The sequence below is a fragment of the Gouania willdenowi genome, chromosome 2 (genome assembly GCF_900634775.1).
Source record: "Gouania willdenowi chromosome 2, fGouWil2.1, whole genome shotgun sequence".
In the NCBI taxonomy this organism is placed as follows: Eukaryota; Metazoa; Chordata; class Actinopteri; order Blenniiformes; family Gobiesocidae; genus Gouania; species Gouania willdenowi.
In genome coordinates, this window is record NC_041045.1 from 6125681 (window position 1) to 6149574 (window position 23894).

General features: G+C 37.9%; 1 protein-coding gene across 1 annotated transcript; it reads left to right on the forward strand.

Annotated features, from left to right (window-relative positions):
- The first annotated feature begins 10601 nt into the window (after positions 1-10601).
- Positions 10602-23070, forward strand: abcb6a (ATP binding cassette subfamily B member 6 (LAN blood group) a). The gene is made up of 20 exons (XM_028466796.1): positions 10602-10875; positions 11789-12309; positions 13259-13399; positions 13475-13664; positions 15287-15379; positions 15471-15663; positions 17689-17810; positions 17901-18010; positions 18091-18156; positions 18240-18365; positions 19232-19308; positions 19400-19463; positions 19540-19625; positions 19703-19760; positions 19849-19953; positions 20024-20198; positions 20264-20376; positions 21635-21729; positions 21812-21880; positions 22431-23070. Exons 2-20 carry the CDS (start codon positions 11794-11796, stop codon positions 22582-22584), a joined length of 2553 nt encoding a protein of 850 aa, XP_028322597.1. The 5' UTR covers positions 10602-10875; positions 11789-11793; the 3' UTR covers positions 22585-23070.
- The last annotated feature ends 824 nt before the right edge of the window (positions 23071-23894 follow it).

Sequence of the window (23894 nt, forward strand, 5' to 3'; positions counted from 1 at the left end):
ATTAAACTCTAAAAAACAGTTAAATATGTGTCTTCTATTTCAACTAGAGTCACCATGTTTAGATTTCCTTCACCTTCAAATAACAAGGTAAAACTTCAGCTTTAACACTAATTAATGAAAATATGAGAACGTTGTACCTGAGATAAAAGTCAACACTAGCTTTTCTAAATTTATGTTAAGTTTGTTAAATGAGAAGAAGTCAGAATAAGAGCAAAAAGGTTATTATTGTTTGCCTGCAACCTACTAAAAATGGGTCTGTGACCTGTTTTTGTGTCCTGACCTACAAGTTGAGAACAATTGTCTCTTAGAAAGATGAATTCTAGTACAGGTCAGATGCTATTTGCTCTCTTTTCTTCACTCTGCAATGTCCATATTACCATAATGGCGCCGTATTTGCTGTAATGCACATTATCACACGGTTCCAGAAATGCGAATATTGCCCGAGATGCAGCGACGCGTTCAAGTTCCTGCACGATTATTGGCATTATCAGCCACACAAATAATCTGAAATATGATTAAATACTGGATTTTTTTCTTTACTAAATATTAAGTCTTTACATTAAACACAGGTCAGTGTAGGGGACATGGGCTTTTCAATATGATAATATAAATGATTATTAATATTACATTAACATTTGCCGAGGTGCCATCCAGGATTGAGTTCAAGTGTCCTTGATCACTTCAAACTATCTACTCTCCTACAGCAAAGCATTATTAATACATGAATCACAGACAATGAGTCAGATAAGTCAAACTTTATTCAACTCATTAACACTAACTCTCAACATTGTTCAGGTTTAACACATGAAATACACAACAATACACTCACTTTTTCAGTTCAGTATGTTGAAGCACAGTACGTCACTCCACGAGGCGTCTACGTGACTACGGTGGCCCTGAAGCGCCAAAAATCCACCAAGTGGTGCAGCTTCATAGTTTACCAGAGTTGCACTAAAACATTTTGACATGTTCATGTCATACATAAGGTGCACTGTCAATTTTTGAGAAAATGAAAGGATTTTAAGTGCGCCTTGTAGTCCTAAAAATACGGTACATAAAATAAGTTACTCATTTCCATCATGGCTGTCACTCACTGTTGTTTTATTTCTTGCTTTCGTACAAACACATGCAGCAGCAGCAGTTTTGAGCTGAAGTGTTGTGGCAGAGGGAGATTAGGTGGATGTAAAGCCTCCAGATGAAGGTTCAGTGTTTGCTTTATGTGGGATGGAGCTCTCTGCCCTCCGTGCCCTCAATCTTCTGAGTGGGCTGCTGCTGCTGCTGCTGCTGCTGTCGATGGCGAGGGTTATGTTCTATGCCTCGTAGGAGAGAAATAGTGTTGTGTGAGCGGCTGTAATGTGGCGACATCCTTCTCTCTGATGGTTGTGTACCGTGGCGCTCTGACTAACTGCACCCAGGAGGAAAGAGGATTTTCAGCTTCATTCAGCCGCACTGAGCTCCAGCTAAACATCTTTCAAACCAACAATTTAGCAAAATCCACCTCCTTTTTTCCCCCTCACACACAGAAGCTCCGGCACAACAGCCCCCACAGTGGTAGAATCATGAGACTTTCAGGGAATTATTATCTCAGAGAATCTCACGGTTCCACGGGTTTGAAACCATCACGGCCCCACAAGCCGCAGCGCTCACACTAACAAATATTTATGCAGTGAATCAGAGAGAGGAGAGTAAACAGTACACGCATGAATCAGTTGTTCTGCATATAGACTGTGGGGTGGGAGGGTAAAGGACACGGCTCCACTCTGCTTATCAGGCCTCTCCAACACTGTCCTCTGGGATAGAACAGCACCAGGCCACTGGGAGTCAGGAGGAGTAAACACATGGTAGGAGATGTAGCAGCAGGCCACACACTAAGATGCTCCACTGCAGTTTGCATTCAGACACAGAACAAAAAAGCACAAACAGCAACAGAGGTGAAAGTAATGGATTACAGTTGCTTTCATGGGTACTTTTTTGAGTATATTTATTTAAGTATGTTTTAAAAGAAGTAATTTGTTTCATTTCTACACCCAAACGTTACTATGGGGCGCCGGATGTAAAGTTGTTCAAATAAATGGCAACTTTTTGCAACATTTAGCAATGTTGCCAAATGTTAATCAAAATCAGAATCTAAATGATAATGTAAATTTAAATGTTGAATTTAAATGTTAAATTTAAATGTAAAATTTGAATCTAAATGTTGAATATGAAATCTAAATGTTGAATCTCAATCTAAATATTAATCTAAATCTAAATGCTTATGTAATTGTAAATCTAAGTGTTGAATCTAAAAGTTAAATCTAAATCTAAATGTTAAATATAGATTTAATTTTTAGATGTAGATTTAACATTTAACATTTAGATTTCATTTTTAAATATAGATTTAATATTTAACGTTTAGATTTAATATTTAACATTTAGATTTAATTTTTAGATATAAATTTAATATCTAAAAATTAAATCTATATCTAAAAATTAAATCTATATCTAAAAATTAAATCTAAATGTTAAATATTAAATCTATATTTAAAAATTAAATCTAAATGTTAAATTTTAAATCTATATGTTAAATATTAAATCTTTATCTAAAAATTAAATCTAAATGTTAAATTTGAAATCTAAATGTTAAATCTAAATATCACGGGTGAAACAAAAATATTTAGCTAATATGCAAATTGAAATGATGCTATACTTTAGAGTCTGATAATTTATTTTGAATTTAATTAATTGGTGTTTTTTTTATTTATTTTTTTTAAATAATTGTACATTTTGACAAACCTTTTATTTTATACAAACGTCTTTGTGGGAAATCAATTAAAATCTCATCTCTTATTTAATTGAGCCACTTTTTTTGTACTTGAGTATTTTTTGTATGATTTACTTGTTTTTGTGCTTGAGTACAATTTCAATCAAGTAACCATACTTCTACTTCTACTAGTAGGATATATAAGTACACTGACTTTACACCTCTGAACAACAAACCCTGCTGTGAGGATAAAATCCACACTTCCTTTTTCACACACCTTAGATTTGGCGTCATCGCGGGATTATTTGTTACAGTTGCAACCCTCGGAGGATCCACCTCCTGATGATGTCACACTGTCACAGTAACCACACATACGTGTGTGTGTTCCTCACATGCACAGACTTGCTTTCTCAGGTGGTGCTCCCATGTGTCCTTCCCGCCCTCTCTACACCTTTCTTACCTAAGGCTCTGTCTCTTTCACCTCCCGTTGCTATGGAAACAAGAGTAGCTTCAGCCTTTGTGGCTCAGCAGGTCAAAACCTGTGATCTTTACCTCAGAACCTCGCAACAAAATAACCTTTTTCACTCTTTCTATATATGACTGGATGACTTATCGGATTCGGGCAGGGATTCAAATTCAAAAGCTCAGACAGATTTTATCCATTTACCTCCAAAATATGATGTATTTACCTTTATGTGTATCTGGAAAAATGATAAACAGCCCACCTTTGATTTTTCATCAGCATTGAAATTCTTCCAGGGATCCCTACTACTTCATTTGCATTTAGATTTAAAAAAACATGTTACTCTTAAAAACTCAAAACTTGACTTTGTTGTAAAGTAAGACAAGTTTGTGTCACTAGTATTACTAAGGTCTACTAAAGCACTAGTGCACCATAAACCTTTACTATCTTCCACTAAAAAACTTGCTCATTTGAACATGTATAGAACACATTTTGACTAAAACTAATGTAAACTTAAAGTTAAAAAAAACATATTCATTCGGTAATTGCAGTCAAAACGACCACCTTCAGCTCTGTTTGCCTGTTTTTCTTCATGCTTAATAAGTTGTGGGTCATTTTAGTCATAAAATATGATGGGTAGAAAATGTTAAATCTGCACACAATTTTTTACCAATTTGGAGGATTTTTTGCAAATGTAGCTGGAAGTTAGTTTTGGAGCCATTTAATGGTTCATATTTTTACTTTTTAGTCATTTTCCTCTCTCTTAGGTAATGTTTGTATATATATATATAGTTTTTAATTTAGACCCAAAATTTCCAGCACAAAGAAAACTCTATAATTTCTGGCATTTTGAGTCATGGTGAAGAACATTTGTTACAGGTTGCTTATATCAAAGTGTGCCTTTGTACATGCTGGACAAACCATGACTCCTCACAGGAATCAGGGTCATAATCTGCACTAGATCCCACGTCCTCCTGTTGAATATGAGAAGAAGGACAGAACAAAGCATGGCTAGCTCTTCATGCTTTCATGCATTCATTTAATTAGTGTTTCAGCTGAACGATGCCGTGCTTTGTCTCTGGGCTACAGTGCAGTCAGCCGCCACTGCTGCGTCCAGTCTGAAGAAACAAAAGAACTCATCCTCACTTCAGCCTGGTGGTGACGTGATGCAGCGTGAAGGGATGAATACAAACATTTTTTTTTTTAATTTTGAAATCAATTTAGTATAGTTACGAGAGACAGTTATTCTTCTGTGAGTTCTGTGTGCAGTTGATCTCATCATTAAAAGTGTTATTTATACGTATTCTTATTAGGGATGTTCAGAATTAACTTGTTGCCACTCCAATGCAAGATTTTTGATAATAACCTATTTTGATATATAAATAGACCCTCGCTCTGCCTCCAATTCATACGTAATAGGTTAAGTCATATGTGGCGATATGAACTAAGACTCATATTACAATGTTTTTTCTCATAATGGCAATAAACAATATGAATCTTGATATTTTTAAATCAATAAAGTCTTACCAGGAAGACAATTCTGGGTTAGATTCGCTGATGTAAAATGGCCATACAAGTGCATTTGTTAACAAAAAGCTGCAAAACATGTGCCACATTGTCTTTTTCTCCTGTGAGGGACAGCACGTGTGAGTGAGTTCTGTATTGTGGCTTGTTTAGAGTCAGGACGAGTATTTTAATACAAAATAAACTGTAAAATAGAAATATATAATAGGCTAAGTTGTAATTTTCTACATCGCCAAAGAAGAAGTCTGGATATATTGGCCACGCCTAATTAAACCTACTTAATGTGTTGCTCCACTGGATGTATTCAAAATAAACTTTATCTGAGAAAAATAAGTAAATGTATTCAACTTAAGTAATATGGCAAATATTGGTCGATAATGTCACTCATCTTTAATTAATAATGATATCAATTGCATTTTTTTAATCCACTTTTCGTGGAGTTCCATGGTTTTATTTCCCCACCAGTTTCATTATTAAAAATAAACAATAAATAGGCTAAAACAGACAGAGGTGATATTGTAGTTACTTTTCTCAACTTGGAGTGAGTTTCCTTTGAAGTTGGTGTTAAATGACATAACTGGCCTTTGATGTAACCTGAAAGGACTTTTGTCTTGACATCACTTCTCCCTGCTGCACTTTTCCTGTGGTTTCATTGATTTGAATGAATTCCAGTTTCCTCGTTTATAATGGCGTTGGCTCCACCATCTCTGGACTCTGATACTCATAAGTGGAGGATGCCTGTCGTCAGAGGTGCGGTGACGATGCAGTTTTCACTCTGCTTTATTGACAGACCCTGGGTGAGCTTCAGACTGCAGGTCATTGCAGGATAAGAGCTCCTCTCACTTATCAGAGCGGGAACACATTGTTTCAGGCGTAATGCAGCTTTACCTGAGGTCTGCAAGCAGGAATGAACCAGTCAGTGCAGCGAAGGCAGATCCCAATCTGTGAGCCTCACTCAGCCAGAGATGTTCTACCGACGCAGACGTTTAGCAATAATACAGTCCACAAGCTCAGTTTTCAAAACTTTATTGACCACTGTTGTTCTGATAAATGGAAACAAAAATGTCTGTGTGCTTAAGGTGGAGTTACCGAAATCTTTTGCTTTAAGCTTTAAAGCTGCAGTATGTAGAATTGTGAGACTTGTATACAAACAACCACACTCCACCCTCCCCTCCATGTGTCGAAACATATCGTCCCTTACCCGTATCCTTGTGAACGCGCACAACTGTGGAGCTCTGAGCAACTTTTTTCTCAATACAGACTAGTGACAAATGTAGGGACTTTATCTTGTGTTATCGGAGAGTTTTCAGATGTTTATACTGTGATTCTGGCTTGAAAACACATCACATATCTGTAGTTACTACCCTGTGGAGCATATTTTTGGACTTTAAACTGTTGCTTCTCAATGTCGATCTTCCTTTTACCGCTTGCTTTGCCGTGTAACCTTTGTGTTTAATGCCGCGATGGTGACTTCTTCTGCTGGAATGTCCGCCATTGTCCTTTTTTATACAGACGACGTGAACGTGCATTAACTTCAGCCAATGGTAACACCCCAAAACAGCTCATGGAGCACTCTGTGTTTAAAAAGACCTCTGATTGGCTGAAAAGTTGCATCATGCTCCTAGATTTCTAAAGTTTAAATGTAAAGTCAAGAGAAGGAGAAGATGTTCAACGTTCACTCAGAACACTATGAATAACAATATGCTCAAAGGTGACCAAATGAAGCCAAAGAAAACACGTACATACTGCAGCTTTAAGTCCGTAGTGATTAATAAAAAGGACGTTAAAGAAAATGAGGAGAAAAGCAACAAAAATAAATAAATAAATTAGGAGGCAATTTCAAGAAAGAAGGTGGAACTTAATTCATAACGTCTCTGTCACAAAATGTATGAAAATGGTTGGATTTTAGAAAATGATTTTTGTGTTGTTTTTTCTTCCTTCATTGTCATTTTTCGAGTTGTTTTCAAGGCCACTTGTTGACGGTTTGTTGTCATTTTTGGTGTTTTATTGTCGTACTTGTCTTGTTTCTTTTGAAGGTCTTTTTTTGTGTCTTTTTGTGTGAGGAGGTGAAGGGTGTGGGTAGTTTTCTCCTTGAGGTGTGTAGACCTCGGCCTGTCAGCCTTCATCTCAGTGACAGATCCCACACAAAGTGACGTCGCTCTGCATTTCTCTCACACATGCACACACACACACACACACACACACACACACACTCTTTCTCTTCTGTTCCATTTGTGCCTTTTCTCACTCACTCACCCTTTGTCATTCGCTCCTCTCGCCTTTTTTGCTGCTCTTGGTTTGCATTAAGCACTGACTGCAGATCTTACCCAGCGTGCTCCACTCCTGCTGAGGTACAGTGTCACGCTCAGTGACCCCGAGTGGAAATCCCTTTCAAACATCACCTGAGCTGTAGGTCACTGACCTCCAGCTCTGAGAGGCCAGTTTGCCACTGCAGTGTCTTCATAAGAAGGAAAACACATTTTTCAGTTGAACTTTTTTCTATTCACGAAGAACAAAAAAGCCCGTCTTAGTCAATGAGGACTGTGGTTAAACTGTCATGAATGGACACCTCTGTTTTCATTTTCCCTGCAGCCACTCGACCGCATGTGGGTCAGTGGAAGCCTCCGGACCAGATGTCAGACAATAAACAAGCCGGTCTCTTTTGTTTGTGTTTTCTCAGAGAATCTTGGACGTGCCAGGAGTTATTCCATCTTTAGCAACAGATCCTCAGGATTACAAATAATCCATATGAAGAAACATTAAGCAAAAATGCATTTCATGCTGTGAAATGTTTAGAGGGCGATGCCTTTTTAAGGTTCTCTGCATTGGTGCTGCTTTCATGCTTTTGTAGAACGTAACAAAGAATCATCTTTTGGTCTTTTAAAGCTGACACGTGCTTATAAAGTTCTTGTGTGTGATCCAGTAGCTTCACGGCGTCTTAGGTCTGGACAGCGTAGGCGTCTTCTTCAAAGGGTTCAAAGTGTTTGGGTATTTTATCTATGAAATTGTGCTTTTCTTTAAAGTCTCCAGGTCTGGTGTAAGAATTTCTGACTATTTTTCATATTTTGACCAAATTTAAAAAGTCAAAGTGCAGAAATGTATGTGGACCAGGCCTGATTTATTTGACATGATTGATTTATTTAATTTGATCGTGTAAATGACAACTTAAAAAAACAGTTTAAAATAAAAAATATTAATTAATTAACATTAAAAAATAGCAACAAAACAGTATCATGTATCTTGAAATTCTCATGCATCTCTACGCTCCTTTAATTTTTTCTACATTTCCTAACTTAAAAATGAACAAAGTCTCAATTTACTAACATTTTGAAAACTATCATTTGAAGAGACAATCAATGCAATGCAACACTCACACAGAAACCATGCAATAATAGTTTTTTTTTTTACATTAACCATACCTCCTTTTCAAATGATGTACCATATACCGCTACTTTTTTACTCTAAATAACAGGCAAAATTAACTTATAGCTTCCTCTCTTTCGTGAAACATTTCCTGACTATTTTTGGTAACATATCATCCCGCTTTATATAACACTTGTGCTGTTTTATGCTCCACCACGTAAAAACATTTCAGAATTTATTTTATTTGTCAATCAAATCAACATTTTGAACAACTCTAATGAGTGGATGAGATGCAGTGGCTCTTAAACTGTCCTGAAAATGATTTTTTTTTTTTTTTTTAATAATAGTTGTTGAAAAGTATCTTATTTTTCCTCATTTTCCATGCAAGGAAGTGAGTTCATGCTGCTTTTGTCTCTGTGAGGAAGTGAACTGGGGGGGATGAGGAGGAAACTAGCACACTCAGCACAATCCAAAGCTTTATTGATCACCTTCAGTGCTGCTAATGTGATTGGATGAAGTCGGCCAATATGAATTTCCTTCTAAATCATGGGATTAGATTGGGATGAAGGTTTTTCCACAAGTGTCAGGCAAACAAAGTGAGGTAGAAGAAGAGTGTGAGGAGGAGGAGGAGGATTGGCTCAAATAGAAGACAACTGAAGGATTAACTATGGAAGGTTCCATACAAGAGGAGAGATGAGCTCGGTGAGTGGCAGGTCGTCACAAGCAGAGGGACAAAGGAGCAGCTGATGGACAGAAGGTCCATTTCCACACACACAAAAGACCTGTGAGATGAAGCAGATTAGCAGCTCTTTATGTCCATTGTGAAGCCTCTAAATGATAAGATTTACTCCCTTTTTCCTCTCATCCCAACCTGTGAGTGTGTGTGCATGTGTGTGTGTGTGTGTGTGCATGTGTGTGTGTGTGTGTGTGTGCTTTAAGCCCTCACAAGACACCACAAACTCTTTCATTTTGTTTTCCCTTTGTTTCCGCTTATAATAACAGGAAATATGAATGTGTCATAGATGGTTTTTGAGTTTTCCTTCTTTTAATAACCAAACATTGAATTTTAGAGCTTGACTTAAACCATCTTTATTTATTTTCCCCTCTTCTGAGACATAAACATATCATATTTTGATTTTTTATTCATATTTTCCGTCTGTTTATGCATCCTTGGGCTCGTGCACCAAAGATTTCTAATGAACATTATGATATCATTATTTATAAATTAAAAATCTATTGTGCATTTCTAATAGCTTGGTATCTGGTGTCATCTAGTGTTGTAAATAGAGCACAGCTTCTTTTTTACATTTTCCACTTAAAGTAGACATTATTTACCACTTTAGTAGGATTTTCCACAAACCTTCTTTCCAGTTTATTGAAACAAAAATGTATAATATTTTACTTGTTCTACGATATAAGTTTTTTAGTTAAATATTGGATTAAAAAACCCACCAAATATTAAAAAAAAAAGCTAAATCTCTGGACGTGTCTGTGTCACACTTCTATAGCTTAGTATCTAGCCCCATCTAGTGTTTAAACAGTAGTACTGCATGTGGCATTTATTTAAAAACGTATTTAAGTAAATAAGCTTGGAGTATTCACCTTTTTTTTGTCTGCATTTACTCATAGATGGACACAAAATAACAGGACAAAATAAGATGGACAAGTTGAATCGAATTGATGGTATTTATGTCAATTAACGCTTTAAAAAAATTATTTTTTATTTACTGGAAGAGAAAAACTGAAATCAAAAGTACTCCTAGCTAAATGTGTATTCATTAATATATATATATATATATATATATATATATATATATATATATATATATATATATATATATATATATTAGTAAAGTCATAATTATGAGATAGAAAGTCATAATTATGAGAAAAAAGTCATAATTATGAGATATTTAAACACATTTACAGCAGCTTGTTCATGTGGTGAGCTGACACTGAGAGATGGCTGATCGACTATCAAAGACTACTTTAGATGGGGCTTTACAAATGATGAAATACTTTGTTTGCTTGCAAATTCACATAGAAATATGCTGAGTAAAGGCAACCATTACTTACTCATAATTATGACTTTGTTTCTCATAATTATGACTTCCTATCTCATAATTATGACTTTCTTTCTCATAATTATGACTTTACTAACTCATAATTATGACTTTCGTTGGTGATTTTTTATTTTTTTTAGTGGCGGAAACGGGCTTCCATACCTAAACTCTTAATTATCCTGTAACGAGACATTGTTACTGTTAAACACGTCATTTTTTTTTAAAAATTATTATTATTTTATTTTATTGTAATTTGTTTTGCTAATTGTGCAAACCTGTAAATAATCATCATTACAATGGGTTTTTTTTTTTGGTTTTTTTTTTTTTAATATATTAACATTCAGCGTACTGTAAATTTGTGAAATTATCAATAAAGTTATTTTTGAATAGCTGGACTATGGCCGCTGAGCGGCGCTAATGAGCACGCCATGCGTCATGACGTCAATAATAAAAACGCCGAGTCACGAAATGTGTTACAACACTTGCACACCTCCAAGGACAAGCGTGGCTACAGACGTTTGTCTGTAATAATGAGGTACAGACAGACCGCTGTGCGTCGCTTCTGCTCTCTTTATGTGCTGTGTGTTGTGTTAAAGCCGTGAATGGGCGCGGAGACTACTGCTGCTTTAACTGAACAAACGTGTTTGTGACCAGAAGAAATAGAAGAAGAAGAAGAAGTGCGTCCTCTGAAGCTGACAGCAACAAACACTGATAACCAGGTACAACGCATCACACACCTTGAAGGTGTTTCTAATGTGTGTCAGGTTTATAGCTAACAGAGTAGGATGCTAAGTGGAGCTAGCATTTTAACTGGTGTTGCATTGGTTTGTTTTCAGCACACTTGTAGCTAAATATCAGTGATAATGTGATTGTGTTTTAGGTTGTCTACTAGTTAAACCTCGTCATCACTGGTTTTTAATTCTGACTGTACAGTAATGTTGATTTAAAACATTTAATAATCAACATTGATATTCCTTTACAAAAAAAGGGATGTAGCAATTATGAATGCAGACATGGGCAAACAAACAAAACAAAAAAACACACACAAAATGACAGAAAAATACACAAAATAAAAGCAAATCTACACAGATTTACTCCAAATAAACACAAAGTCACAGAAATAAACACAATAAACAGCAATAATACACACATTTACTCCAAAAACACAGAATACGAGTAAAAAAATATACAAGATAAACCTGAAAGATAGACACATATTTATCAAAAAAGCTACTCATTAAATGGACTCCAAAAATACAATAAAAAATAATATCCAAAATGCCTCAAAACAAAATTACACAAATTTACCTAAAAACGCACAAGATTAAAACTTAAAATTATACACACAATCTGAAAGATATACAAACAAAGCTGGATCAAAAATACACATAGACGGACACAAAACGACAACATAAACACAAAATCAGAGAAAAATGTGCAAAATGACACTAAAAAAACACAGAACGACAACAAAAATAAACAAAATCTGACACAAAATTAGACAACTTAAGACAAAAGAGCCTTTAACAGCACACAAAACAACTAAAATATGCTAAATTACTCTGTAAACACACAACAAAAGCACAAAATTAAAGACAAATATATAAAGTTGCTTATTCTTTCTCTCTGCAGCTGCCATGGTCTTCATTCACAGCTACTGTGAATTCAACTCCTCCATCTCCCACACCTGGGTGGATGAGGGCATCTCCCCCTGCTTCTACTTCACTCTGGTCCCCACCATCCTCCTCACCATCGCCATTTTCCTCGGCACCATCCACTGCGTCTTCTACCAGAAGTATGGCACCACCATGGAGCCCAAGTTCATCCCACGCTCCCGCCTCTACGGCTTCCAGCTGCTGGTCTCCGTCCTGCTCCTGGTGCAGTTCCTCGGTGGTCTGGTGTGGCGAGTGGCCACTGCGGAAGAGCTCCCAGGCTACGTGCTGCTGTACGGGTGCTTCTCGGTGCTGGCGTGGGGCTGGGCGCTGGCCCTGCTGCGTGTGGAGAGGCGACGGGTTCTGCTGATGGACCGGACCAGGGGACACAGCTGGATTCTGCTGCTGTTCTGGGCCATCGCCTTCTCAGCGGAGAACTTGGCCTTCGTCTCCTGGTACAGCCCTCACTGGTGGTGGGGCTTGGAGGCCAATCAACAACAGGTACTTTCATTATTTACGTTATTTATATCACATTAAATATTATGTGCTTCATTATTTCAAGGACAAATTCCTTTTTTATTCCTGCAACTTTATTTCCCCAGTTATGATGTGACCACAGTGCACACCCATATTTTATAGATTAACAAGCCATTCAGGACTGTGTTTACAGGGACTAATAGGTCAAAGATCAATCATTTATAAGAGATAAGCAGGTTCCTTAGTGCGTACATGTTTTACTGTTACAGTAAAAGCCAGAAAAGCAACACAAGCTTTTGTGGAAAACAAATATGCAGTCTTAAGCCATTTTTTGCTGAGTCATTCTGCTTAGTCATACTTCCCGTCTTCTGGTAACCAATCAAGTTTAGACAAAAGGTAGCCCCGCCCACATTCAGTCAGCTCTGGGTGGTTTATATGACTCCAGAAATGTTCTGTTAAGTGATATTATGTATATAAAAGATTGCAGTTATTAATAATTATTTGATATTCTTTTTTCAAACTCTTTTGATTTCAACTTTTAAAAACATACAAGTACAGCTTGATTATATGATGATTATGCATTCAAAGGTCAGCATTGCACTCATTATACCCAGATACAGAAACTAGTAAAAAAAAAAAAATTAAATTATACATATAAATGTATACATATATTTACACATACATACATATGCAGATTTATTATTTGTTTTTATTGGTTTATTGGTCAGAGTCAGAGCATTTGACGTTTTATCACAACAAGCAAAAGTATAAACATTAATACATATTCTTGATACTGTCATACAGAATATTCATTCAGGGGGGAAAAAATGTTATAAATAAAAAATAAAAGAAAATAATGATAGAAAATGCACTTTACTGCTGCCTTTCCTACACTCCTCTGTAGCCCAGAGTCAGTTTTTAAAAAATATAGCAACACCATCTTTTTCTGTTACACTCTTTCTGTGTCCTTCAGGTGCAGTTTAGCCTGTGGTTGATACGCTACATCTGCATGGGGCTGCTTTTCTTCATTGGTCTCAGAGCTCCCGGGTTGCCCCGGAGACCCTACATGCTGTTGATAAACGAAGATGAGCGGGACGTAGAAAACAGCGCCCAGGTATCAACACCCGCTTGTGCCCCTGACCACTCACTGCTCCACGTGTGTTTAACGTGTGTTTAACGTCCATCCCAGAGCCTGTTGGGACAGACGGAGGAGAACACGTCCACGTGGCAGGGCTTCAGGAAGAAGCTCCGTCTGCTCCTGCCCTACATGTGGCCCCGGGGCAGCATCCTCCTCCAGGTGCTGGTGCTCTTCTGTTTGGGGATGTTGGGAATCGAGAGGGCCATCAACGTCTTCGTGCCCATTTACTACAAGAATATCGGTGAGTGACGCAGCCGCTTCGTCACTGCTTCATGTCTGACATATAAATACATTATTAATATTATTATTATTATTATTATTATCTAATGCAGCACGGTTTGTCATTTTACTCTGAAACCAGTCACTCAGAAACCTATGAAGCAGAGATTTAACACAGCCACAAAAACGCCATTGTCTGAACCGAAGGTCACATTATCAACATTTATATCAACATTTAGAATAATCAGAGCATGAACACAGGAAAGAACAAAGGGTTTTGTCTTTTTTGTGTGTTTTCAGAGACATTTTGTGTGTTTATGTTTTTATTTTGTGTTTTCGAAATCATTTCTGTTTATTTTTGGTGTCGTCTTGTAAGATTTTTAGTTATTTTGTGTGTATTTGTTGTCATCTTGTGTGCTTTTAGAGTAAATTGGGGTGTTTTTTTTTGTCCTTTTGAACATTTTATTGTGTTTTTATTTTAATTTTTTTGCTGTTTTGTTTATTTTTTCATCAATATACTGTATGTCTTTTTGGAGTTGCTGCATATTTTTGTTTTGTGTCGTTTTTAGGGATTTAACGATATCTAAATCCCACGGTTATAACCCCACGGTACGATAATTATTACAATATTGTGGAAAAGCTCAGGAGTTTGCAGGAAGCCACACAGTTTGCAGCAAAGCTCACAATAACAAGAATGGTGACCATTGAGAAATTGTCTGTTCACCATTTTGACTGTAGAGTTAGAGTTTTTTGACCAAACTGTATTGTGTGTTTGACCCAATCCTTGATCTTTTCTGGATGCCGGGTTGTTCAGTCGCTTCTCATGTAGCTCGTATTTCCAGATGAGTAGCGTACGGTTCACTAGCAGTGTTTCCATATCATCCACCTTTTCTTGATGCTGTGAAACTAAAACGTTTCCACACCTCTTATTTGACTTGTAGCCGCTGAATCATGCACAGGTTCTACAAACTCCTCCGTTTCTACCTCGCCCTGCGGGCTGCCACCAGCCACCATGATTCTTTTCCCCTCTGACCGTACACTGTCGCACCACACCATTGGCTCAATCGCCTGTAGCCTATGACAACGACGCCTTATGCACAAAGCATTATGGGACTTTAAACTTTAATTCTAAGTGCAACGGCTCATTATTTTATACCATGACAAAACCACGATGATGTCGAGGCACTTGTGATACTGCGGTATCATGATACTGTGACATTCCGAGTAGTGTTCCATGATTATGTTTGTTTGTGGTGTCATTTTGTGTATTTTTTGTGTTGTTTTGTATGTTTTTCAGTATATTTTGTATATTTGTAGTGGTCTTTTGAGTTTTTAGGCAAAATTTGTGTAGTTTTTTGAATTTCATTGTGATTTTTGTATATTTTTTTGTGTATTTTTCTGTCAATATGTATGTTTTGGTGTCATTATGTGCATTTACTTTAGGGGCCCGCACAATACTAGACAGTGGGACACGTGGCTCATGTCTACTCTCACGTAAAGCCATTTTTAGTGAACATTAGCTTTTGTTTTGATCACTTTTTACTCATATTTAATCATAAAATGATAAACATTGATTGGTTGTATCTAATGCTGAGCTTTGTGGTTGTGTCCTTGCTTATTGTGACACCTTGTGTGCGCTCGCAGTGAATGAACTGACTGACCACAGCAGCTGGCGCACCGTGGCCACGACGGTGTGTATTTATGTCCTGCTCAAGTTCCTGCAGGGCGGAGGAGCAGGTAAGACCTTTTCTTATGAAACAACTTGTTTAATTACAGGGAGATGCAGCACATTGCTTCTCCTCATCCTCATTTCCTCCTCTGCTCTCAGGCTCCTCTGGGTTTGTCAGTAACATGCGCTCCTTCTTGTGGATCCGAGTGCAGCAGTACACCAATCGAATCGTCCAAGTGCGGCTCTTCGGTCACCTGCACTCGCTGTCTCTGCGCTGGCATCTGGGCCGCAAGACGGGAGACGTACTGAGGAGCATCGACCGTGGCACATCGTCTATCAACAGCCTGCTCAGGTATGCACAGGCTTTCCTCAGTTTACACTTTTTTGTTTTGTTTTGTTTCCGTTCTTTCAATGTTTAGATGACTTGACTGGCTATTAATCCACTGTTACTAATTTTAAATTTTTTATGCTTAAAATGATTTACAAAAAATGGGCTGTTACATTGAAATCACCCAAGATCGCGTTGGAAGAGCGACATTAGGGCGTGGTCACTGTCCCTGGGGGCGCTGCTCTTGGTGCTGCTTCCGTTCCGGGTCCTTCTGGCCTGGGGTCTGGTCCCTGCTGGGCCCGCCGGTGGGTGCCCGCTGGCTGCCCGTTCGGCGCGGCTCTGGCCGTCTGCTGGGCGTGGGCCTTGGCTCCGCTGCTGGGGTCTCGGGCAGGGGGGGTTCTGGGCCCTCCCCTCGGGGGTTGGGTGCTTGGGTTTGGGTGGGTGGGGGAGGCGGGATGCTGGTGGGGGACCTTGGGGTTGGGGTTGGGGTTGGTGGCGGGATGCGCTGGGTGCTCGGCTGCTTGGGGCTTCCTCGGATGTGTGTGTGGGTGGCGGTGGCTGCCTCTCAGCCTGGGATCTTGGGGGCGTCTGGAGGGTTGCTCGGCTGTGGGGGGGTGGCCTGGGGCTCCCTGGCCCCCACTCTTTCTGCTGGCCTGGCTGCACCTGCTGGCCCGGGGCAGTTCCTGGGTTTGCGGTAGCGGTTTTTTGCACATATACTGGTATACGATGCACTGGCACGCCTTGGGATGTGGGATAAAACTCATACTGGGCTTAACTTTCGACACGTTAATCCCAAATACCTGCTTTAGATACTAACACTCACTCATTCCCCCTGTCCACAGCTACCACCATTATAGCTAAGTTTCACACAACATAATAAGCACAATATATTCTACAACTTCACATCTCACCCTCACTGTAAAACAATCTATTCTTCCCCACCCTTTCTATTTCCTACCTTGAGTCTCTCCTCCCTGCTCCCTTTCCCCTCCCCCTCCACTTAGGTGTAACACTGCTCTCCCTTTTTATATCCTCCCTATAATAAAAGATTTCTTACCCTTCACGATAAAGCAATAAAATAAATCAATTTATTTTATTGCAATAACAAAACATGCATTGCTGTCTCATAATGATTGCACTTCTTGTAGTGTTGACCTTTGACAGCATGTGCAGACAAGAGAAAAAACAAAAAGGAAGAGCGACATTAGCCACACTGCTAACTCTGTCACATGTTTAAAGGGAAAAATCCCATGAAAATATGTAATATGGTCCAAAATATTATTTGTGAAACCTTTAATTACCTCCAACCTGAGAATCAATCTCACGTTTTACACAAAAACCATGTGATTGGAGATATTTCTGCTGTGATGTGTCACAAATAAAATGATTACCAGTTCAGCTACTACACCGACAGCTAAACACTCTTCAGAGGAAGCTCTGCATTCATTTTTGATCACAGGATAACATGATCACTAGTCGAAGAGATTCTTAGAGATATTGATCATATTCTTCCATTTGTCATACTTTCTGTTTGTAATCTAGACATTTAATGACCTGTTTTGTGTGTAAATGTGTGATATTGTCCCAAAACTTCCATGTGAGGCTTTTCTGAAAGAGAGAGAAAGGGAGAAAAATGGGTAAGGTTGAGTTTTCTGTTTCAGGAAGTGAAATTTTCAGGATCACGATAAATATGAGGCATTAGGTTTGATGGGATGGATTCATTATAATTTTTTTTCATTATTTTTCCTTCTTTTTTCTTTTTTTCAGTTATTCAAGGTATATACTTTTGCTGGGTTGTATGGTTAAAAAAAACCCTGCATTTACATTTATTTATGTATTTATTTATCCTTTCCAATCTTTTGTTTTCATTGATATTTGAAAGATTTGCAGTTTTATTTGATTTATTTTTTTTGTATTATATTTAGAAATTAAAAGAAAGTTTTTGTTTTTCTGACGAATGTTTCCTGTTGGCTGCTAACAAATGCACAAAACTCACTGGACTTGAAGTTAAAGTGACCAAAAACCAATGAAACGCGTGTTTATCCACAGTTACATCGTGTTCAGCATCTTTCCCACCATCGCTGACATCGTCATTTCAATCATCTACTTCATCACCTACTTCAACGCCTGGTTCGGCCTCATCGTTTTCGTCTGCATGACCCTGTACCTCAGTGAGTAATGAACCACGTTGGATTCAGGTGTTCAACAATGCCAAGCGGGTTACGTTAAAGACTCACCATATTTGTAAATGTCCTGCACAGCTCTGACCATCATCATCACCGAATGGAGAACCAAGTACAGACGAGACATGAACCTGCAGGACAACAACGCTAAATCCAAGGCCGTGGACTCGCTGTTAAACTTTGAGACGGTGTGACAAACCGGATTAACATTTCCAACTTAGTCGAGAAGCGCACAGCTAATGATCACACCTGTTGTTTATTCATTTAGGTCAAATACTACAATGCAGAGAACTATGAGGTGAACCGCTTTGAGGATGCCATTCTTAAATATCAGGTGGGTAGAAGCTAATTCTGTGCATCAGTGTGTAGGAAATACTAGGCCGAGTTGTTTCTGAATGGAGCATCTGTTTGTTGTAGGCCTCAGAGTGGAAAACTCAGGCTTCCCTGGCTTTGCTCAACCAGTCACAAAACCTGATTATCGGCTCAGGTCTGCTGGCCGGATCCCTGCTCTGTGCTTACTTTGTCACAGAGGGAAAATTCCAGGTATGTCACAAAGGTTTACTACTAAAACAACACATTATCAGTCATGGAAACAAAAATACAAAAGGACATGAAAACATACACAAAATGACTCCAAGAAAACACAACAAAAATGTACAAAAGCGTAAGCAATTTTGCAAACCTCTGCCAAATTTAGAGGTGCAATTTCACCAGCAGGTGGTGCTGTAGCACCAGCCAAACATCAACATCATGCTCCAAAACTTGTTCTGAATACTGTATCCTCAATACCTGCCAGATCATCTCCAAAATCAAACTCCTTTTTTTTTTTGACATTATCAGCTCACCACATTACATTTAAATTCATTCAGAACTTTTTGAGATATCCTGCTAACAAACATCAACATGAACAGATGGAGGGACAAACGCAGGTGAAATCAGTTCCTCCTTGGTAGAAGTAATTACAAAAAATACACAAAAGGACAACAAAAATACTTAAAAGGACTTAAGACTTACAAAAAACTAAACGAATACATGAAATGATATGAAATTACAATAAAAACACAAAATGAGGGGAAAATATATAAAATAACAGAATGCACAAATTAACAAACAGCAAAAAAGAACTACATAAACACCCAAATTTATTCTAAAAGCACACAAGACCACACCAAATTTACACAAAATAACAAGTTCATAAAATAAGACATCAAAAATACACAAAATGACATAAAAAAGAAACGTAAATGATTAAAAAAAAATATACACACACAAAAAGACACAAAATGACTCGGAAAACTCACAAAACCCACAACATAAACCCCAATGTTTCCTGTGTTAACACTCAGATTGGTCACAGATCTAAATGCTGACATATTGATATGAACACATTTGGTGCGTTTGATTTGTAGGTTGGAGATTTTGTCCTTTTTGGCACTTATATCATCCAGCTGTACACGCCTCTCAACTGGTTTGGGACTTATTACAGGTGAGAAAAACATTACCTGGTGAAAATTAGCATATATATTTGGTTAAATTGACATTTGTCTGTTTATTTTTCCTCCTTTGTCTCCCTGCAGGATGATCCAGAACTCTTTTATTGACATGGAAAGCATGTTCAAACTCTTTGAAGAGGATGAAGAGGTACGAGTTTAAAGCTTTAAAAACAGGTGTTTGTACTGCGGGCTGCAGTGAATGATGTGGATGTTCCTTTCTGCAGGTGAAAGATGAAGTCAATGCTGGAAACCTTCTCTATCAAGTGGGAAAAGTGGAGTTTCAGAATGTTTACTTCAGCTACACCAATGGGTCTGTTCATGCTTTGTTTATTTATTTTTAAACAAAAAGTTGGTGAATGTTTCGTGAAGCTTCTGTGGTCTCTGCAGGAAGGAGATTCTCAAGGACGTGTCATTCACTGTCGCTCCAGGACAGACGGTCGCTTTGGTGAAGAAAATAACATTTCATCAAAATAATTTCCTCTGTGTGTGTAGTTGGTAAATGCACTAACGTTATTATTTTAAACACCTTTAAGGTGGGACCTTCTGGGTCTGGAAAAAGCACCATAATGCGCCTTCTGTTCCGCTTTTATAATGTCCAAGGAGGCTGCATCCTCATCGATGGCCAGGATATATCTAAAGTAAGACGTGCCTCAGCTCTGGTAACTCTGGTAGCAAATGGTAACCGCCCCGTCCCTCCTCATTCCTCAGGTGAAGCAGACGTCTCTGCGAGCTCACATCGGCGTCGTCCCTCAAGACACGGTTCTCTTCAACGACACCATCAGAGACAACATCCGCTACGGACGCATCTCTGCCAGCGATGACGAGGTGGAGGAGGCTGCTCTGGCTGCAGACATTCACGATAAAATCATGGGCTTCCCTGATGGTAACGCCACATCATCTATCCCTGTGGGTCTGTGGAGGTTATTTCACTGTATTTCTGTGTGCCAGGTTACGACACGCAGGTGGGAGAGCGAGGTCTAAAGCTGAGCGGAGGAGAGAAGCAGAGGGTGGCCATCGCCAGAACTATCCTCAAAGCGCCGCAGATCATCCTGCTCGACGAGGTATCAGCGAAGAACAGACGCTAAAAGCTTTAAAGGCATCCTCCACGGTTTTTACACATTTTAAAAGTGGGACTACTTTAGAGTTTAAGAGCATGTGATTGATGATGTCACACAGCCCCACTGCCTGTAAACATCCCAATCATAGACAGTTGATGCACAAACCCTTCAACACTACGTGATTTACTCGAGTCGTTAACTTCAGCCACCAAAGTGTCAGCTTAAGAATATTTTTTTAAAAATTTGAGCCCATTTTTTACCCTTTTTCTGCAACTTGCCATATTGCAACCTATTTTCATTACTTTTTCTTGCCATATTTTTGCTCCTTTTAATGCATTTTTGCTACATTACTCCCATTTCTGCCACTTCCCCATCAAATTTCAATGCCTTTTTTGCACATTTGTTCCACTTTTAATACATGCCCAGCACTTATAAACCCTTTCCACCACTTTTCCGACCTAATGTTGCACATGTTGACCCATTATTGTCTCTTTTCACCTTATTTCATCCTTATTTTTGCCAATTTAACCACATTCATGATTTGGAATGCCCACTTTTTGGCAGTTTAAACTAATAGTTCCAATAATTTATATTACATTACCCTACTTGTTGCTAATTGATCTTAAAATCAGGCTGAATGCTTCACTCCAATAGAAGGCAGTGGGGCCGTGTGACATCATCGATCACGTGATTTCAAGATGGCGGAGCACAGGCTCTAAAACTGTAAAGTAGTCCCATTTTCAAAAGGCAAATAAATGAATATGGTGCATAATAATGTGTTTTGGTAGCACAGATCTTCTATTACCTACATTTCAAAGATTTTAGGCCAAACATCTAAAAACAGAGCTTTGTCTCCAGAACATGGGATGAAGTAAAAAAGATGCAATGATGAGAACATGATGCATTGTGTATAAATTATCAACTAATTCAGTTGTAGATATCAAATACTTAAATTTAATGAAACTCCACAATATTTCCCAGGGCTCACATGTTTATATCACATGATGGCAGTTATTTTTTATATCAAATTTGTCAATAACTTTAAAGATTTTTCAGGATTTCTTGCAATTTTCCCAAAAATAAATACAAATTGGTCATCATCTATCAAAGAAACATTTCAACTGATATGTCACTTATATAAAGTAATAATATCCAAGTTTGAACTAACTTGTGGTCAAACTAATCCATATTTGGCCACTGAACTAAAATGAGTTTGACGCCCCTGCTTTAGAATAAACTTCTTTGATATTTCCTCCTGCAGGCGACGTCTGCGCTGGACACTCAGACAGAACGCAACATCCAGGCCTCGCTGAATCGAGTGTGTACAAACCGCACCACAGTGGTTGTAGCTCACAGGTTAGAGCTTGGTTTAATCTTTTTTTTTTTCTTCAAATTATAAATCAGTTTTCATTGATGGAGGTTGTTTTGGTTTAAAAAGGCTATCCACTATCATCGGAGCCGACCAGATCCTGGTCATCAGCGATGGACGGATAGCTGAGCGAGGACGGTAAGTGTTCAGAATCCTCCACAGCTGATAGATATACAGATAAAACAACAAAAATGTATAAAACAAGAGCACTGAGAGAGCACAAACCTGCAAAGTCACCAGCAGGTGGTGCTGTAGAACCAACCACACATCCACATTATTCTCCAAAACTTCACAACAATCTGTTTGCTAACAAACATCTACATTAACATACGGACTTACGAACAAACGCCAGTGAAAACATAATTAGAAAAAAGAAATAAAAATGAATACACAAAATGACAACCAAGATGACAGATATGACTCAAGACTTCCAAAAAGACAATTTGACCCAACAAATACACAAATTATAACAAAAATACACAAGATGAGAGAAAATGATACAAAATGACAACAAAAATACACAAAATAAATTTAAAAAAAACACAGCAAAAGGACGACAAAAACGCCTACATTTTACTCTAAAAGCACACAATACGATTACAAAGATACACTATAGAACTGAAAAACACAAAATGACAACATAAATACACAGTTACTCACTAAGCATTGAGTGTGTTTGTGTGTTTAGGCACGAGGAGCTGCTGTCAAAGGGAGGTCTGTACGCAGACATGTGGACCAATCAGCAGCAAGCACAAGACTCAGATTCTTCTTCAGACACTGAAACCAAAGACCGCAAGTCTGAGAAACTGCAGCCTCCTACAAGCTCCTCAGGCCACCACTGACAATGAGTTTATTATTTATTGTTTTAGATCAAGTAGTAGTTTTTCTAGTAATTAATTTTATTATTTGAACTTTGTTGGCTGCGTAGTACAGTGCGTAAATGTGCCATGGAAGAAATAGGAGAAAAGTTTAGGTATTTTGTGTCAAAAATCTTTTTTTTTCTTCTTTTTTTGGTAGATTAAGTTTAATCAAAGGAGTCGCTGTTATTTAAAATCTGCCATTTTTTTCCAACTACATAATGACGCGAGCATGTGTATGCTTTGAATGTTGTGTAAATATAGCTGCTAAACACAAAGCCATATATTCAACTAGATGTACTGTCTGGTAATACTAAAGGTTTGTATTTAGATTAAGTTCAGTGCACACGATCTTATGTTTTAGATGATGTAAATATGTGCAGTTTTGTATCAAAGACGTCACACATGACAGTTGTGGAAATATTTCGCCTTGGCTTGAACAATAAAACTTATTGTTACTGGTTTTAAAAACTGATATTTGTGTGAGTGAATAGTATAGAAACACAGCAATTATTGGATGTTTTCATTGCCATCTTGTACCATAGATAGTATTAAGAGAGTTCTATTAAATTTAATTTTTGGAGCTACAACCAAGTTTGACATTGACGCCCTACTTTGAACCTGCACATGTGCAGTAGGTGAGTGTGTGTATTGCAGGTGTGGGCAATTGGAAGTTGTGACCCCAAAGTAAATGAGTGAAGAAAAAATTACATGAAAATAAAAGAAATACACAATATGAACTAAAAAAAAACAAGGCAATTGTAAAATAATTACAGAATAAAACAGCAGGAATACACAAAATGAACCACAAATTGCACAAGTCATCTAAAAAATATCAGAAAAGGTTACGAAATGATGACAAAAAATATTTTTAAAAACACAATTACTCAAAAATTAAATAAAATGAATCCTAGAACAGGATTCTCACCTACGGACCCACATTTTGCCACGGTCATTAAAATCGCGACCCACTTTTTTTTCTTTTCTTTTTTTAGAATTCAAACAAACCAAATTTAGTTTTTCTAAAATAATTGTTGAAAACACATCTTTTTAATTTTTTTTCCTCCTCATATAAATCTATATATTTTCCTGTGCAACATGCGTTTCTACGGAGCCCAATTTTTTTTTTTTTAATCCATGTCACCTCCAGGGCTCCGTACTACGATATCACAGCGTGCCTATGAAAAATAAGTTTCTTTCAAAATAAAAGACAAGTCCAACATTGACCAGCTGTCTGCGACCCAATTTTGGGGCCCAACCAACCAGTTGAAAATTGTTGTCCTAGAACACACACA

Bases quoted from the DNA above. Each gene is read 5' to 3' on its own strand.
- abcb6a (XM_028466796.1), top strand. From the start codon at position 11,794: ATGGTCTTCATTCACAGCTACTGTGAATTCAACTCCTCCATCTCCCAC. The intron at 13,665-15,286 runs GTGAGTGACGCA...GTGCGCTCGCAG, and splicing joins CATTTACTACAAGAATATCG to TGAATGAACTGACTGACCAC. The intron at 21,730-21,811 runs GTTAGAGCTTGG...TGGTTTAAAAAG, and splicing joins ACAGTGGTTGTAGCTCACAG to GCTATCCACTATCATCGGAG.